This window comes from Panthera onca, chromosome B3 (assembly GCF_046562875.1).
Source record: "Panthera onca isolate mPanOnc1 chromosome B3, mPanOnc1 haplotype 2, whole genome shotgun sequence".
Classification (NCBI taxonomy): domain Eukaryota; kingdom Metazoa; phylum Chordata; class Mammalia; order Carnivora; family Felidae; genus Panthera; species Panthera onca.
In genome coordinates, this window is record NC_138344.1 from 138,555,049 (window position 1) to 138,571,258 (window position 16,210).

The window sequence follows — 16,210 nt, forward strand, 5'->3', positions numbered from 1 at the left end:
TATTTAGCAGCATGTTTTTCTTTTATGTAATTTACTCGCACTTTGTAAAATTTGTATTTTGGCGTAAGCTGGGGAAGCGTAGGCGGGCCCCTTTTTTAACATGGTTCACTCCTGGAAAACCGTACGTCAAAAAGCAGAACAGACTCCTTGAGAAAACAAGCCGTGGCTCCTCACGGTTACGTTTCCCAAATTATCTAGAGAGCGAACGGCCTAAACTGTGGCAGGAACATCAGGATGGTGTTGCATTGCGGCAGCAAAGGGAGAGAATGTTTCCCGAGGGAAGGAATGAACACCAGTGTCGCGCTCTCCCGAGCAGGCCGATGAGAGGGTGCGCGTCATCTGGACTCAGTGCCCTTAGCAAGATCGCTGGGAGGTGGCTCCTGAAGGTGGGTGTGGACGGGGCGGGAAGCAGGTGTGGCGCCAGCGAGGAGAAAGGAGAGGTCAGTACGCACAGGGTCACTGAGACATATTGAGACATTTGCGTGAAAGGAAGAAGAAAGTTAGATTAACGGTGGAAGGGGACTAATTCATAGTGAAAGTCCTAAGAAGGCTGGAGGGGATGGGCTCCAGGCCCGGCCGAAGGGTAGGGGAGGAGAGCTTCCCTGACTTGTGATAGGAGGGATGGAGGGATGGGAAGGCTGGATGGATGCAGAGGTGGGCGTGACGTCCCTGTGGGCGGTTCCTAGGTTTGGGTCTTAGAAAGGTAAGAGAATGCCCACTCGAAGCTTCAGTTTCCTCTCTGGACTAGGGGCTGAGGTCATCTGTGGAGACGTACGTGTTAAGAAGGGGAATTACGGTTCCCGGGAGAATAAACAGGGTTCGACCTTGTCATTGTGGAGACGGGGAAGAGACTCGAGTTGCCGGGCTTTTAGAAGGAGGGCAGTGTCCGCTGCATTTGAGTGATGTGTATTAAGCACAAAGTTAGACATCAGATACTCGAGGGGCGAAGAAACCCTTTTTGATGTTTATGTGTACACATTCCTTGAATTCCTGCCTAAGTGGTGTGTTGTAAGACAGTTCTTGCACCCAGGGAGCTTATCAACGTACGGAACATTTATTACATGAAAGAAGAGGTGAGGACAGTCCTGAAACCTCAGAGACCAGATCTGACTGAAGAAGAGAGAGATCTTTGGGCTCGAGAAAGATTTCAGTGCTTGTCCACGGGGGAGGGCTTGAAAAAGCTGTACACGGCAAAGAGCGGAGATAAGAATCCTCAGGTACCATGTTAATGGGATGGTGAACAGTCCAGTTTGCTCAGAATTCACTGTGAGTCACTGTGCCTCCATGCCGTTTAAAAACACACCAGAGAAGGGGCGCCTGGGTGGCTCAGTCAGTTGCGTGTCCGACTTTGGCTCAGGTCATGATCTCGCGGTCCGTGAGTTCGAGCCCCGCGTCGGGCTCTGTGCTGACAGCTGGGAGCCTGGAGCCCGCTTCGGATTCTGTGTCTCCTTCTCTCTGCCCCTTCCCCGCTCATGCTCTCTCTCTGTCTCTCAAAAATGAATAAATGTTAAAAAAAAAAAAATGTTTTTTAAACATACCAGAGAAGCGCAGGATTTAAAGACAATTTCCTAAAAATATGTGACCCCCCCCCCCCCCCCCAGAGGAACTTACACGCATAATGTCTATTTTAGGGAAAATTTATGACTAGCCGTCCAGTGTATAACAGGGTTTATTACTGCACTGTAATTTCCCAGTTTGGGTATGATGAATTTGTAGAGCTCATTAAGTATAAGTGGTGTCTCTAGATCCATTCAAGCTTTTTTCTGTCTTCAGCAGGAGACTGGAAAAAAACGATTCCAAATTTGAATCCAGGACTTGAAAAGTATCAGTGGTCTAAATACAGTACCATATTGTGATAAATATAGCTGTCGAAATTAAAAAAAAAACTCTTCGCAAAACTTTGTTTTAATATTCACAGCAGAACTTTTTTGGGAATGTTATCTGAGAAACAGGACCGTTTTCTTATCAGAGCTGACTATTAATTAGGGTATTGTTTCAGATATAAAAGTTGATCTGCCACTGAAATTCCATTTGAATATGTATAGTTCCAAGCTTGCTTTGTGTATTTAATAACTTTAGTACCATAATTACTCTGTTTACAATTAAATTTTGGTGAATATGCTAATACGGACTGTGGCAGCGAGTGGTTTCAGCAAAGGGCAGTGCTGGTCTGCATCTTGATGTGCTTTTCCCCTTGCATCTGTATCGCATTCACTATCACCGGGGAAAGAGATGTTCAGATTATGTAACGGGTTATATGGCGGCAAAGTTTTCCCTTTCTTGGCCTCTTCCCCATAAGCTGCCATAGTAGTGGATTCGCCGTGCTCCCGGTGGGCAGAAGCGACGTAGGAAGAAGGGTTAATTTGGTGGAAGTTCGCGCCTTCCGGCGTATTCTTTAATAGAAACCTGATGTAGGTATTGGTTTCGTTATTGGAAGAAACCTATAATGTATTAAAGCGATTGTTGAACTGAAATTAGTGTTTTAAGTTCTTTAGGAAAGTCACTGAGTTACCGAGGCAAATGTTTATGGGTGTAACACTTCGTTTTTGAGCAGGGGCTTCTGGTTTTCAATAGTTCTCCTCCCTTCTTTTGAGAAAATCACTTAAAAAGGAACAAGGAGATTGACCAACGCCCATCTCCTACTGTCTGAAACCAGGAGACTTCTGTAACCCTGACCCAGAAAGTAAGGGGGCGGCCAGATGCCGTCAAGATCAAACGGCTGTGCTGGGACGTGGAAAGGGGACACGCCGGGGGCCGAGACCCAGATCTTAGACCACGCCGGCAGAGTAGTGTTCTCCAGAGTGGGGGCCACAACCGGTCAGCCTTTGTTTGGAGGAACAGGAATGGGTGACGACAGCAACTTTGTGTGGAAAAGAACCACAACTTCACGCGAACTTTTATTGTCCGTCATTGGCCCCGGCTGTGTGGTGGGTCTACGTTCCTCGAACCCTGCGCATCTCCCTACTGTGCGTGAGGGACCGAGGAGAAGAAACTGGGTAACCATTTGGAAACTTCCAGACTCTTAACCTCTGATTGTGTCTTATACCAGTGTAAGTGTAGACAAAGAAAGTTGTATCAGCAAATGATGAAGCCGTAAAACAACTAAAAGAAGGCCTGGGAGATGTTTGACGAGAGTCACTGGAAGGGGTCTTTCCGAGGATTCCATGAAGTCCAAAAGCTAAAAATACACAGTATCAAAGGGCAGGTGGGGAAAATTATTTGCAGTTTCAAGAGTTTATTTCTCTACTAGAGAACGTATAACAAGTGCCTGTAAATAAAAACGCAAAAGGCAACTGATAGCCCACAGGAAACCAAGTGCAGATTTGACTTAGGAGTGCATGGGGGTGTGTGTGTGTGTGTCTGATGGGACGAGCTCATAGAGTGTGAAGAGATTGTCAGTTTCAGTCTCTTGGTGATTGTTAACTACAGGAACAGTAATTTTTTTTAGTGCTTAAAAACAAAATAGTTCACAATACGGAAGACCTTATTAAGCAGATAGATACAGACTCCACGAATTCTAAGGTACTGTTAGGACCACCCCCGACGTCATAAAATAGAACCCCAGGCCCCATCCTCACCACAACTTTCTTATGCTTCCAAAAGTAACTTCTGTCTTTTAGGGCGATCATTTCCTTTTCTTTATAGTTTTATCACGCACATGTGCGTCCCTAAACACTGCAGTTTAGATTGGCCTCATTTTGTTTTGTTTCAGGTACTATGTTGTTTCACGTCTCTTTGCGTCTGGTTCTCTTCTCCCCCATCTCTCCTTTTTCTACCCTTACCAGTTGCAGAAATGGGATTATATGGACCTTAGGGTTTCCCACCCTTGGGATTTTGCTGATTGCAATCCTGTGCTATAGCTTATCATGTTCTTCTGTTCTTTTCATATCCTGTGAATTGGTGGGCTTGATCAGATTCAGGGTCTGTTTTTTCTTTTTCTTTTTTGGCAAGATTACTTCGTGGGTATGAGCATGTTCTTTTATCAGGAGGAGTATAATATGTCTGCACATCTCTCATATTTTGATGTTAGTAGCTATCGGGGCTCAGTGTCTGGATCCATCAATTCATTAGAAGGTGGAAAGGGCGCTAACCTAAAACCATTCTTATTCATTTATTAGCTGAAAATTTTCCATAAGGAGAAATTTCTCTTCATTTAATATTTGGTTACCCTGCGGTACAATTCATGTAAGTAGGAAAAGATAAATGCTTGATTCTTTTCATTCATTCATTCCTTTCTTTCTTTTTTTTTTAAAAATTTTTGGAACCACCTTTCAAAATTACGTGGTTTCCCATTATTCTCTAGAGGTGACCACTTAGGTTTTCTTACTATTATAAACTCTTGGATTTACCCATTTTATTTGTTTTAATCCATAGCGGTTATTATCTTTATTGACTCAAACTGGCCCATCTTTAGTCAGTGGGAGCATCTCAGTTGGCTCCTTAGACATATCTGACATAACCCCAGTCATCTTTGAGAGATTCCTTGACACCTAGAAATGACAAGGTGTCCCAAGTGCGCCTTGTACACTTGTAGCTTCAGACCCGGAACCAGCCATTTCCTCAAGGGACCTGGTTTCTTTTAGAGGGAACAGTATTTCAAGAATACAATTTATGCACTAGAGATAATCACTACTACTGGTTTGGTTATTTTTTTCGAAGGTTTTTTTGCGAATAAGGCTAGCAAACACAAAAGGGTGTGTGTGTGTGTGTGTGTGTGTGTTTTGCAGAAGATAAAATAACTTCTGAATTACAAATATATCCCAGTAAAGCATTTTAAGCCTTACCTCTTCTTTCATCTGCATCCACTTTCTTTCAATTTGAATCTTGATTTTTAAGGATACAAGGGGATGACCATTAAAATATCACGTAATTACTCATTTACATTATGCCACAGCTGTATACAGTAACCTTAGTTAACAAAACCAAGTAGCACTTGTGTAATGGTTTCTGGAAAGTTGTTTTCTTTTTTGCGTGTGTTCTCCCATTTTTTTTTTTTTTTTTTACAGTTGTGCCCTACCTACTTTGTCAGGACATGTGCCCATTATATACTCTGTGCTGTCCTGATTGCCCTTGGTGACTCGGTTCTACAAATAAATATATGTAAATACATAAATAAATACCTGCTTCCCGCTCGCCATGTTTCTTCATGCATTTTGGATATCTAAGGCTTGTTCTGCCATGGGTTCTGACTCCCTTTTTCCATGTGGAGAACACTTTGGTCTTTGTACTTGAAATTTAACTGAGCATAAAATCTTCCGTTTGTGTTTTCTTTGTCTTAAGTTTGTTACTTTCTCTTTTTTCCCTGGCACAAGTGTTGCTGTCAAAGTGAGGACAGCCTGATTTATTTTCCTTACAAAAGATCTGTTTTCGGCCTGGATGCTCAAGGAATATTTGCTCTCACCACGGAGTTTGGTAATTTTTTACTAGGCTGTGCTGGGTGTGGGTCATGCTGAGCTGATTGCTCCTGTGGACCGTGTATGCTGCAACCTTTTTTTTTTTTTTTTGTAGATTCACATTTTTTTTTTTTTTTTTTTTTTTTTTAAGTTCAGCGAACTCTTCTTAAAGTGTCTTTAGTATCCTATTCCTTTGCTTTGGTTCTCTTTGTGGTATGTTCGTTGTCTTTTTCTGTGTTCTGAATTTATGATTTTCTCCTGAAATGTTTCTCTTTTTCACGCTTTTTTATTTTTAGTTATTTTTTATTTTTTTTAAAGTTCGTTTTGAGAGACAGAGAGAGACAGAGACAGAGACGGCAAGCAAGCACACGTGCACGTGGGGAGGGGTAGAAGGTCAGGGAGAGAGTCCCAAGCAGGCCCCACGCTCGGTGTGGATCCTGACACCGGGCTGGATCCCACGACCACGAGATGATGTCCTGAGCAGGTATCAGGAGTTGGGGACTTAACCGGCTGAACCACCCAGGTGCCCCCACCCTTTGCGATTTTTAAAGTTTGTTCCTTTTCACTGGACTATTTCTGTTAAGTCACTGTGTTTAAATTGCATTCAGTTTGATGTTCCTTCGAGTTTAGTTTTCATTTTGGAAATGATTGCTACTTTTTAGTTTCCTTCTATCTCTTGGTTTCTGAGTTTTTCTAGTTCTGATCTTAGTCTTTATATATATATATAAATGTTTAAGCTTCTTTTGAAATATTGGTTCATAGCTCTCAATTTTTTGGCAGGCACGCTTTATGTATTTTTCTGAAGGGTTTTTTTTTTTTTTCCTTTACATTTTTGAGTTTGCATGGGACTGGGCCTTGATCCTCTTTTTGGTTGCTGAGTTTCATAAGCAATTTTTCTTTTATGTGCAATTAGTTCTAGATGGGTTCTAGATGGGTCAGTCGGGTCGACTTCCTGTCATCCTTTACAGCCTCCTTTTCTTTTTTGTTTTTCATTTTGTTTCGGTTTTTTTTTGGTGTCACGTTCCGAACCATGGAGGCGAACTTACACATCTACTTTGATTTGAACCTTCTTTCCCCTTTCTTTGTATTATCTTCGCGATGCTCAGTTTGGGTTCCATTGCTAGCAGTTTTTCCTCCACCTGAGGGAGAGTTCTGGCTGGTTGGTCCTTCGAGCCGTGGAGGCCGGCCCGCCCCAGCCCTCCCGGGGAGCCCCCGCCGCTCGCCCGCTGCCGGAGTGTGCACAGCCCTTCCCGGCCGTGGCTGCTGTTCCCGCATTGTCTCCGTGCTTCTGAGAAGTACCTGCTGGTAACCTGGGGATTCTCAGATTCGTCAGACACACCGCCGTACTTCTGCCGCTTCCCTGCCAGCTGCTGGTGGCACGTGGGCCATCCCGCTGTCTGCGGCCTCTTCACCCACTCCCATTTCGGGGTTTGTGGAGGTGGGGGATGTTGTCACCCGCTCTTGTTGGAGATGCCGTCCCTGGGGTTTGAGGCTTGCTCTCCAGTTGTCCTGGTTGGGTTTTCTGGGGGAAATTTCGGGAGATGAGACCGGTGAGCTGGCGGTCCCACCCCCTTCAGTAGCAGTGAACCTTTGGACGTGGCGGTTTGTACAGACGTCAGGAGGCCGGCTTGACGGCCTCCGCTCTGTGTGACGGCTTTTCGGGAGGAAGGAAAAGTCAGTCCAGACTGTGCTAATGATCACATTTAGGCTGTGGGAATAAAACTGAGAGTAAAAGCTAACCACATACTTCGGAGAAAAAACGCTTTTTGTTGACCACCGTTTCTATTGAGTAGAAGGTGAGCTAGAATATTTCATTTGAAATATGGTCACTTTTGGAAAGGAATTCCAGAAAGACACAAAAGATAGTCTAGTTACTGTCTTGAGTTCCAGAAAGAGGAAAAGATTTTTTTTTTTTAACTCATTTTCAACTGTCTTGACTCCTCTAAGGACAGTGTCAAATAGGAGATTATGCTGATGATTTGATACAGTTGGGTAAATTGAGAAGGCATCCCTCGTAGTGTTTCCTAGAACTGTCTGTCATGGTTGTTCCTTGTACTCAGCTACAACCATAGCTGTAAAAGTCACCTTGTGTATTGAGTCTGGCTGTCAGGGTTTACACTGAAACTCATTCAGGGAGATTTTACAATGATTAAAAATATGCATCAAGAGAACTGCTTGAGAGGAAGACATAATTGCCACCTTCATTTATTCTGAAGATATTTTGTTAACTTAGAGAAGATTCAGACGATGAAGAAGGGTTGGTGTTCTATAGGAAGAATTTTAAAAATCCCCAATAAGTTCATAAAGAGTATTTGCATCTATGGAGTTTATGCCTGTGGAGGGATAGTGGGTGGATATTTGCTAAAATATCCCCGTCTGATGTCGTGTGTATGGATTTGGACTGCCTGGGCTCCAGACTGAGCCACCTTTTGCGAATTGTCCTCTCTTAACAGACTTCGTTCACGTGAACAGCCGTTTCAGGTGCTGCGGACCACCCCATAAACTCTTACTGCCCTCTTTGTGGTCTCTGATAGTTTCAAGGAACTATAGCCTCCTAAAGAGTATTCGTTTTACGTCTTTTTCAATTCATAATTGTAGAGCTGAGAATTTGGCCCCCCGCCCCCCCCCGCCCCTTCCCCGCCTGGGTCCTTTCTCTCAGTGAGGTAAGCTGCATATGAGGGCACTTAAAGCCCAGAGAGAAGTGACTTGATCACCGTCACCCATCCCGCTGATGTCATAGCTGCACTGGGATCTGGGCCTTTTGATCCCAGCCCTGGGCCGTTTTCACAGTAACACCGCTTTCCCTGAGTGTTAACGTTCAGCGTGTCCGTGAGTGAGAAGGGTGAATCGAGGGTCACCGCCAGAAGGGACAGTGGTGACAAGGGAAGCATGCAATGCTGGCTGTCACCAAACAGCCCCAGTTCCCTTGTCACTGTTCTGAAAGGTCTGCTCCTTCACTGCTGATTTTGTACTTGGGGGCCGTGCTGCTGAGGCTTTGGGGCCCCGTCGGTCCTCAGGGTAGATTTCTGCTGCTCTCCCGCTTCCTAGGTCTCCAGCCTTGGATGCGCTGCCACACTTGGCCAAGCCTTCGTTTCCTCTTCTGTGAAATGGGGACGAGAATGTAAGCCTCACAGCGTTGTGAGTGAGGCTGGCTGGGGGCCCATGTGTAAAGCGTCGCCTGTCGGGTCGTAAATGCGCTTCCTCATTTGAAAAGCCCAGAGCTTTTCTGTGGAGCCCAGAGCTTTCCTTCATGGAAAATGTTTCAGCACTTCTAGGATTATAATTCTGAACGTCGCTTTCTTTTATATTATAGTGAAGATGCCTCGAGTAAAAGTGGCTCAGGCTGGAAGACAGGGCCCCACAAAGAGACAACTTGCCGAACACTTTGCAGCTGGGGAGATCATCACTGACATGATGAAGAAGGAGTGGAAACTAGGATCCCCCATCGGCCAGGGCGGCTTCGGTTGCATATATCTTGGTGAGTGTACGACTGCTGCTGAATGTTTATTTTTGAGAGACAGAGTGCAACTGGGGGGGGGGAGGGGAGGGGCAGAGAGAGAAGGACCGAGGACGTGACGCCGGCTCTGCGCTGACAGCCGCGGGCCCGACGCAGGGCTCGAACTCACGAACCACAAGGTCGTGGCCTGAGCCGAAGTCGGACGCTCAGCCGACCGAGCCCCCTAGGCGCCCCGGTGTAGGACTACTTGTAATTGCCCGTCCAAAGATTGACATGCTTTCTTATTGAAGGAGTTTCTAAGCTAGGAGCTTTTCACAGATTGTTCCTAACGATTTCTAGATTCAACTTAAGACTGTATGGTTAGGCAACTGCGTCTCTGACACAGGAGCGGAAAGGAAAGTTGATTTAATCACAGTAGAAAAAGAGGGTAGCGTATCTGTAATATTGTGCTTTAGATGTTTAAGATATTTTCTATAGTCTCAATCTCTTCCGATACCCGGAGAAAGCCCTGGCCACCTTCCTTTCTGTACCTCCATTCAGTTAGGATCGATTCCCTTTATTTTGGCTTAATTTGGAGATTTTTAGATCTTTAACAGGTGTGGATTTGGTTTTTCTTTCTATACAACTCTAGTAGGCATCCTAATGGAATTGGGAGAATGTGTTATTAATGAGCAAACTTACTCTGAAATTTGGGGAGACCCGTGTGGAACCCTGAGATTCTACAGGTGAACTAAATTGTTGATATAAAAAAATATTTTACCTGATTGCTTCTAGAGCTGACCGCTTCACCTGGAATATTAGTAGCGATACAGTTAGAGTTCATGTTTCTTTTGATACTTCTTTCTGACTTTTCCGTGATATGTTCTCACTCCACCTCTACTCTCAATTTAGTTAACTATTTACTTAATTATATAGTTTCTGCCACGAGGTTTATAACATTTTATTTTCAGTAGTGGAACCCTTTTTTCTTCCAAGCAGCATCTTACTCAAGATACTAATATTAGATACTAGGTTCGTGTCAGTCATGGAAACTTGTCGGCACTGAGATTCTCAGGTCCCACCCCTGGCCTAGGAATCCGAATCAGACACTGTAGGGAGAGGGCCCAGCGGTGCACCGAACAAGTGCCCCGGGGGATTCAGATGCATGCTGACATTTGAGAGCCCCTTGGCAGGGATCAAGAGCTCTTACTCAGGAGGGTCCGACTCCGACTCCTCCAGGACCAGTGGGGGTGTCGGGTTAGCTGCCGCCTCTTAGAGGTGTGTTCGTGACACAGCTTGAAACCCAGTGCCCTACTGTGCGTGTAAATAGGATTCCTCTAGGTCAGCGGCGCCTCAGACAGGTGCCGATTCTTTCGTTTTGTTCAGAGCCAGAGCCCGTCCCGGTAAACTAGGCTGTCTGTTCAGGTGAGAACCCTCATAAACCGTGCAAGGTTAGTAGCCATGCTGGCAGGTATGTAGGTTTTGACCTTGTGGTTTAGAGGTGGCGCATGGTACGAGCCGTCTGTACCGCAGACCGCGGGCACCCAGGACAGCTCGCGTGAGGAGTGGCAGCTGGAAGCAAGGAGGCTCTTGGTTCTGCCTTGGTTAACTTGCTTTGTAACCTTTAGCACATTTGCAGCTTGGGTCGCGTTTGTGCTGTTTTATTTGTATTCGTATTTATCTTTGGAAAGTGCCATCTGATAGTGAGTAGTTTTAATATCCAGTGATTTCTGCAATAAAACTGTGCTTTTGTAAAGCTGAGCTGATCAATGTGGATTTGCTTTAATATCGCTGCCTCCAGTTTCTCTCTCTGGGCCTCTGCTGATACACAGAAGCAGCCGTGTTCAGGATCCGCAGCAATTTCCGCTAAGGAATTCAAAAGATGGCTTTTGGATTTTCTTGGGTATTTTCTGTGGCATTTGCTCGTGTCTGCCTTTCCTTCTCACAGAGATGGTTTCCGTTGTGTTTCACGGTGACGCCTCCCTCGTGGTGTCCCTGCTGCCTCTTCGGAGGTGCTTGGTCGTTCTTGGAAGACTTCCGTGCTCCCCAGCTTTCCTTTCTTGGCTCACTTGTCATTCTGTGTGTTGTCTCTGAGTGACCTCTTCCGTTTCACGGCTGCCGTTACTGTCTTTTCACTGTCGATGTCCACACCTTTTGTCTGGAGCCTAGGACTCGATCCCCCAAGTGCAGGCCCGCAGCCGGTGGCCTTCGGGGCTCTGTCCTTGGACGTCGCACAGGCTCTCTCGTGACTGACTAGGAGAGGATTAGCTCACGCCAGGCACTGGGAAGGCCTTCTCAAGTGTTCCCTCACCACTGTCCCTGCTACTTCGTCTAGTCCTGTTGCTTTACCTGTGGGGCTTTCTCTCTCCATGTTTGCCGACCCTGCCTTAGTGCAGGTCATTTTCAGGTCTTGTTTGGATTCTTGCCACGGCAGTGACTTTTCTCGGTTCAGTCTTGCCCCCTGCGTCCCATTGTTCACATCGTGGCTTGAACGATCTAAACTAGTTAAATTCTGTAATGGCTCGCCCTGGCCCTGGGGACAAAGTGCCAGATTTTTGGGAATGGCATACAAGACCCTTCCTATAGTCTGGTCCCTGTGTAACGTTTATCTTCGTCCCTTTTATTTTCTCAGAACCTGTGCCTTGGCCATCATGCTGCCCTTTGCCCCTTGATCTCTGTACGTGATGCTTCTTTTTCTTCATTTTTCCAAAGCTGGGTTTAGAGCAGGTACCGTCTGTTTATATTTGCTTTGCGTTAACCTTTTTTTTTTTTTTTTTCCATTTTAATTTTTTGTTTTTGAGAGAGGGAGCCGGGAGGGGCAGAGAGAGAGGGAGACAGAGAATCCCAAGCAGGCTCTGCACTATCAGCACGGAGCCAGACGTGGGGTTCGAACCACGAACTGTGAGATCATGACCTGAGCCGAAATCAAGAGTCGGATGCTTCACTGACAGAGCCACCCAGGCGCCCCAACCCTTTCTTACTGCTTTCCATGCTGTGTTGAAACCATTTTTCTTTCTCGGCAATGGGAGATCTCTTCTTACCGTACTCTTTGTGCGTGGCGTATTTTGTAGCACATGATGTTCAAATGAGTTGTTGAGCTGCCTTTTCCCCTTTCCTCACTTGAATTGTGCAGTATGACTGCGATACTATCCTTATTTTAATATTTTGTATACTGCATGCTTATTTAAAAAAAAACAACAACCTGAATTCTATCACTAACTCAGTATCTGAGTGATGTATCTTGGAGCTCCCACTTTCCGTCCGCCCACGTTAGCCGTTCTCGTGACTCAGTGTTCCTTCTTCAGTGTGAAGTACCTTAGCTGCAGCCTCTTCAAAATACTGCTGTTTCCCAGCTGATTGGCAGTTTCTTGATTTCCTTTTCCTTCCCTCCTTCATCTCATCACCTTCTAATGTGAGAATGCCTTAGGGCTCAGTCCTGGGGTCTCCTCCTTTTTCTGTCCTCACTCATTCCCTAGGGGTCTTCTGGGCTCCTGGTTTTAAGTGAGTGGTATTTCCATGTTGACGACTCTCAAATTCATTTCTCGAACGTGGACCTTTCTTGTGAACTCAAGACTTGTAGATCAACTGCCTGTTTAACAATCGAACTTGGATGTTTCGTGAGCATCTGAGACTTCAGGCAGCCTGGAGCACCAGGTCTTCCTGCGGTTTTCTCTGTCTTAGTAAGTAGCAACTTCCTCTTTGCAGTTACTCAGGCTCAAAACTTGGAGGCCTCCTTACCTCCTTTCCCGCCCTTGTCCTCTCTATCCAGTTCACCAACAGATCCGGTGGGCTCTTCTCTGGAAACGCCCACAGTCAGACCACTTCGCGGCACTTGGTCGGCTGCCACCCTGGCTCAGGCCTCTGCCGTCTCTCGCCTGGAGCGTCCTAACAGCCCGGCCGACCTCCCTGCCTCTGCCCTTGCCCTGTGCACGCCGTTGTCCACCAGGCAGCCTGAAGAATTCTTAAGGGATCGAAGTCTGATCTTGCCATCCTCTTCCCGGCACCTTCCAGAGGCTCTCCGGCTCAATCGCAGTGACAGCTTTATGTCACCCGTCATGCTGCTGTTTGTTCCCTGCTGCGTTTCTGATCGGTCCCCTGTTCCTTTCCACCTCACTTAATTTTTTCCAGCTACTTTGGCCTCCTTGCTTTCCTCAGACTCGTCAGAGACTTTCCACGTCAGGGCCTTTGTGCTGGTTTGCCTGGAATGTTCTTCCCCAGATATTTGCGTGGCTTATTCCCTCCCTGCCTCAGACCGCTGCTCCAGTGACACCCTGGCAGGGAGGTTTCTCCTGGTACCTTGCAGCATTTGTCTGCCTTCCGTTCCTGCCTCATTTTCCCTCTGTAGCACTTACACCATCAAGCGTACTTGGTATTTTAATAGTTGTTGGTGTCCTACCACTGAAACGTCAGCTTCACAAGCGGAGCGATTACTTCCTTCTGTTCATTACCGAATCACTTTCCTAGACACTGGCATATAGGAGGAGGTCCTCGGTAGGAATATCTGTTTAATGAATGTGGGCGGCCTAACCCTCCTGATGCAGTCAGTGTTCCAGGGCACCTGTGCTGCTCTGTTCGCAGGCAATGAAATGGCAGCCACGTTAAGAGTATTACGGATGGCAGCTCAGAGTTCTGGTGCCAACATCCTGGCTGTTGGGTTAGAGGAGTTTTGCTTTTTTCTTTTCCCCCAAAACTAGTGGCTTTTGGAATTTTAGCTCCTCTCTTTTCTTCCTTTTTTTTCCTTTTTCCTTTTTGTTTTTTATTTTTAAGTGCCCCTTCTTAAAAGGATTCCCTGGTTTGTATATTTAAGAAATTTTATCAGTTACCGTCCTCTTGGGAATTCACAGCCTACATTAGCATATCAAAGGCCATGAGCACTTTGGAATTAAAGAAATCTTTAACTCAGAGTTTTCCATACTTAATTGATGATCATTTTGAAGATACCAGCAATTATAAGAGGCATTTCAATTTCAGACATGTTAACTCATGAAAAAAAAGTCTTCACGTTGATGAGATACACTGTAATGATAATCCTGAGACACGTATTTGGGAACTGAAATTTATTCTGTCAAGGAGTTTTAGATACACAGACCTAAATATTAACAAAGGGTTGGTTAACAGGCTAATTAAAACGATGCTACTTCTTGTTCTGATATTACATATGTCACTTTTTCAAACAGCTGATCTGAATTCTTCGAAATCTGTGGGCAGTGATGCACCCTGTGTTGTAAAAGTGGTAAGAAAAGATTTTAGCTGCTTTTCTTCTTTGTTGAATGGGTATAGTATTTACTTTGTAAAACATCCTTTTTGATGACTAGAATTAATTGAACCGCAAGGTACTATATTTTTAACAGTGCTTAATAAATATTTAATAAGACACAAAAGTAGCTTTATAATTTGCAATAATTTGCGTTCAAACGTCTGTTTCCTCTCTTTGGAATTACAGTGATACTGGTATTTGGTGGGAAATGAACGGAAGCATGGAGGTATACAGACATGGAACAAAAATACGCAGCTCATTCTGTTTATTTCAGTTATGTTTGCAATAGTTGAGATGCTTTATTGATATCATATAAGACTGTACTAGTTTAATGAAATTTTGCTGTATTTTATCTTGCATTTGCTTGTCAGCTTCCACTTGGTCAGTGTTTTCTTTTCCCAGGTTTCTCCCCTTCCCCTTCCATTTTTGTAAATTATATTATTTATATAATTGTGATCACTTGGGACTTTGTTTTTGTCAAACTGATGTTGAAATTAGTTTGTAACGAGGAGAGGTTGACGGCATCTTATCTGGTATAAGCATACTTTGCGTGGCCAGGTCCACGTATATATTGGTGCACTAAAGAGCATTTTAGCTACTGTTTTTTATTAGGAATATATTATGCATCTTTCTGCTTACAAAGTTACAGTTGTAACTCCTCTTAGAGTTTTTTAATCCGTGTGAAGAAAGAACATGTTTTTGTTAAATAATGGAAGAGATAACAGGGTCTGTTATTTAGGCAAATCACCCACATAAGTTCCCCACCCCTACTTTTTTTCTAGAGGCTATAGAACTCAGAATTATCCTGAAGATTTGTGTTTGGTGTGCTTTATTTTACTCTCTTTTCAGTGAAGAATAGATCTGATCTCTTGTGAATTAACTCTTTTGGACCTGAATTGTTTTAGTGATTGTTTTTAACACTTTTTTATTCAGGCGTAGTTTTTACAAGGAAAGCCATAGATACTGAATAATTTGAATAATTTTGACAAGTGCATATACCTGTGTAACTCTCACCCCTCTCAAAATAATACAATGTCTCCATCACCCCAAAAAGATTTCTCGTGTCCTTTTCTGGTCAAACCCCTACTTCCTGTACCCTTTGAGGTAACCACTTATCTGAGATTTTGGTTGTGTGTGTGTGGGTTTTTTTTTTTTTACTTTTGCTGTGGATAAGTTATTATTGTCTGGAAGGTCACAGAAATGATACTGTACTCTATATACTGTTTTGTTTCTGACTTATGCTCAGCATAATGTTTAATATTGCTTATTCATGTTGTTGGTAGTTCCTTGTTCAGTCTTACTGCTCAGAATATTATATTATGTGGACATATTACAGCTTTTTTTTTCCTTTCCATTTCCTGTTGATAGACATTTGGATTGTTTCCAGTTTTAGGCCATTATGAATAAAGCTTCTCTGAAGATTTTTGTACAAGGTTTTTTATTTCTCTTGGATAAATACCTAGAAGGAGAATCGCTGGTTTACAGGGAAGGTGCATATTCACATTTATAAGACGGATTTTCCAAAGTGGTTCTGCCACCTGACACGTCCACCAGCCACGCGTGGGAGTTCCGGTCGCTTCCGCGTCCTCCTCCGTGTGTGTACTTGTCGGGTCGGTGGGTTTGCAGCCGTGATACGTGTCTTCGAGTTTTACTAGGTGGCAGATTTTGATCACTTTTTCTAAGTAATTGTGCTTCCTGGGCATTCGGAGTGCCTCTTCGGTCTTTCTTTTTTTTTTTTTTTTTTTAATATCTAGGTTGTTTTGCGTTTTGTGATTGAGCAGTAAGAGAGTTGTTCTGGGCACAAGTCTCCTTCCAGATGTATGTGTTGTCAATATTTTCTCCCGGGTTGTAGTTTGCCTGTTTATTTTGTGAATGCTTTCTCTGCATCGGCTGAGATGGATCCCAGGCTTTTTCTCCCTCGTTCTGTTAATGTGGCAGTGATATCGGTTGGTCGTTTGAGCGTAGGACTATTATTCTTAACATACACTCCACTTAGTTATGACATGTCACGCTTTTTACATAATGCTGGAATCGATTTGCTGATATTTTGTGAAGGGTTTTTATGTCTGTGTTCATGAGGGATGTTGGTCTTTAATTTTGTTCTAATATTTCTAGATTTTAAAA

General features: G+C 44.3%; 1 protein-coding gene across 4 annotated transcripts in view; it reads left to right on the forward strand.

The window, feature by feature from the left end:
* The window catches only part of VRK1 (VRK serine/threonine kinase 1), a 73,149-nt gene that overhangs the window by 25,516 nt on the left and 31,423 nt on the right, over positions 1-16,210 (forward strand). For all 4 annotated transcript variants that reach the window (XM_060620716.3, XM_060620718.3, XM_060620717.3 and 1 more), the window contains exons 2-3: positions 8,707-8,871; positions 14,007-14,062. In XM_060620716.3, coding sequence (XP_060476699.3) covers positions 8,712-8,871; positions 14,007-14,062 — 216 coding nt within the window. In that variant the 5' untranslated portion in view covers positions 8,707-8,711. The remainder of the gene's footprint in view (positions 1-8,706; positions 8,872-14,006; positions 14,063-16,210) is intronic.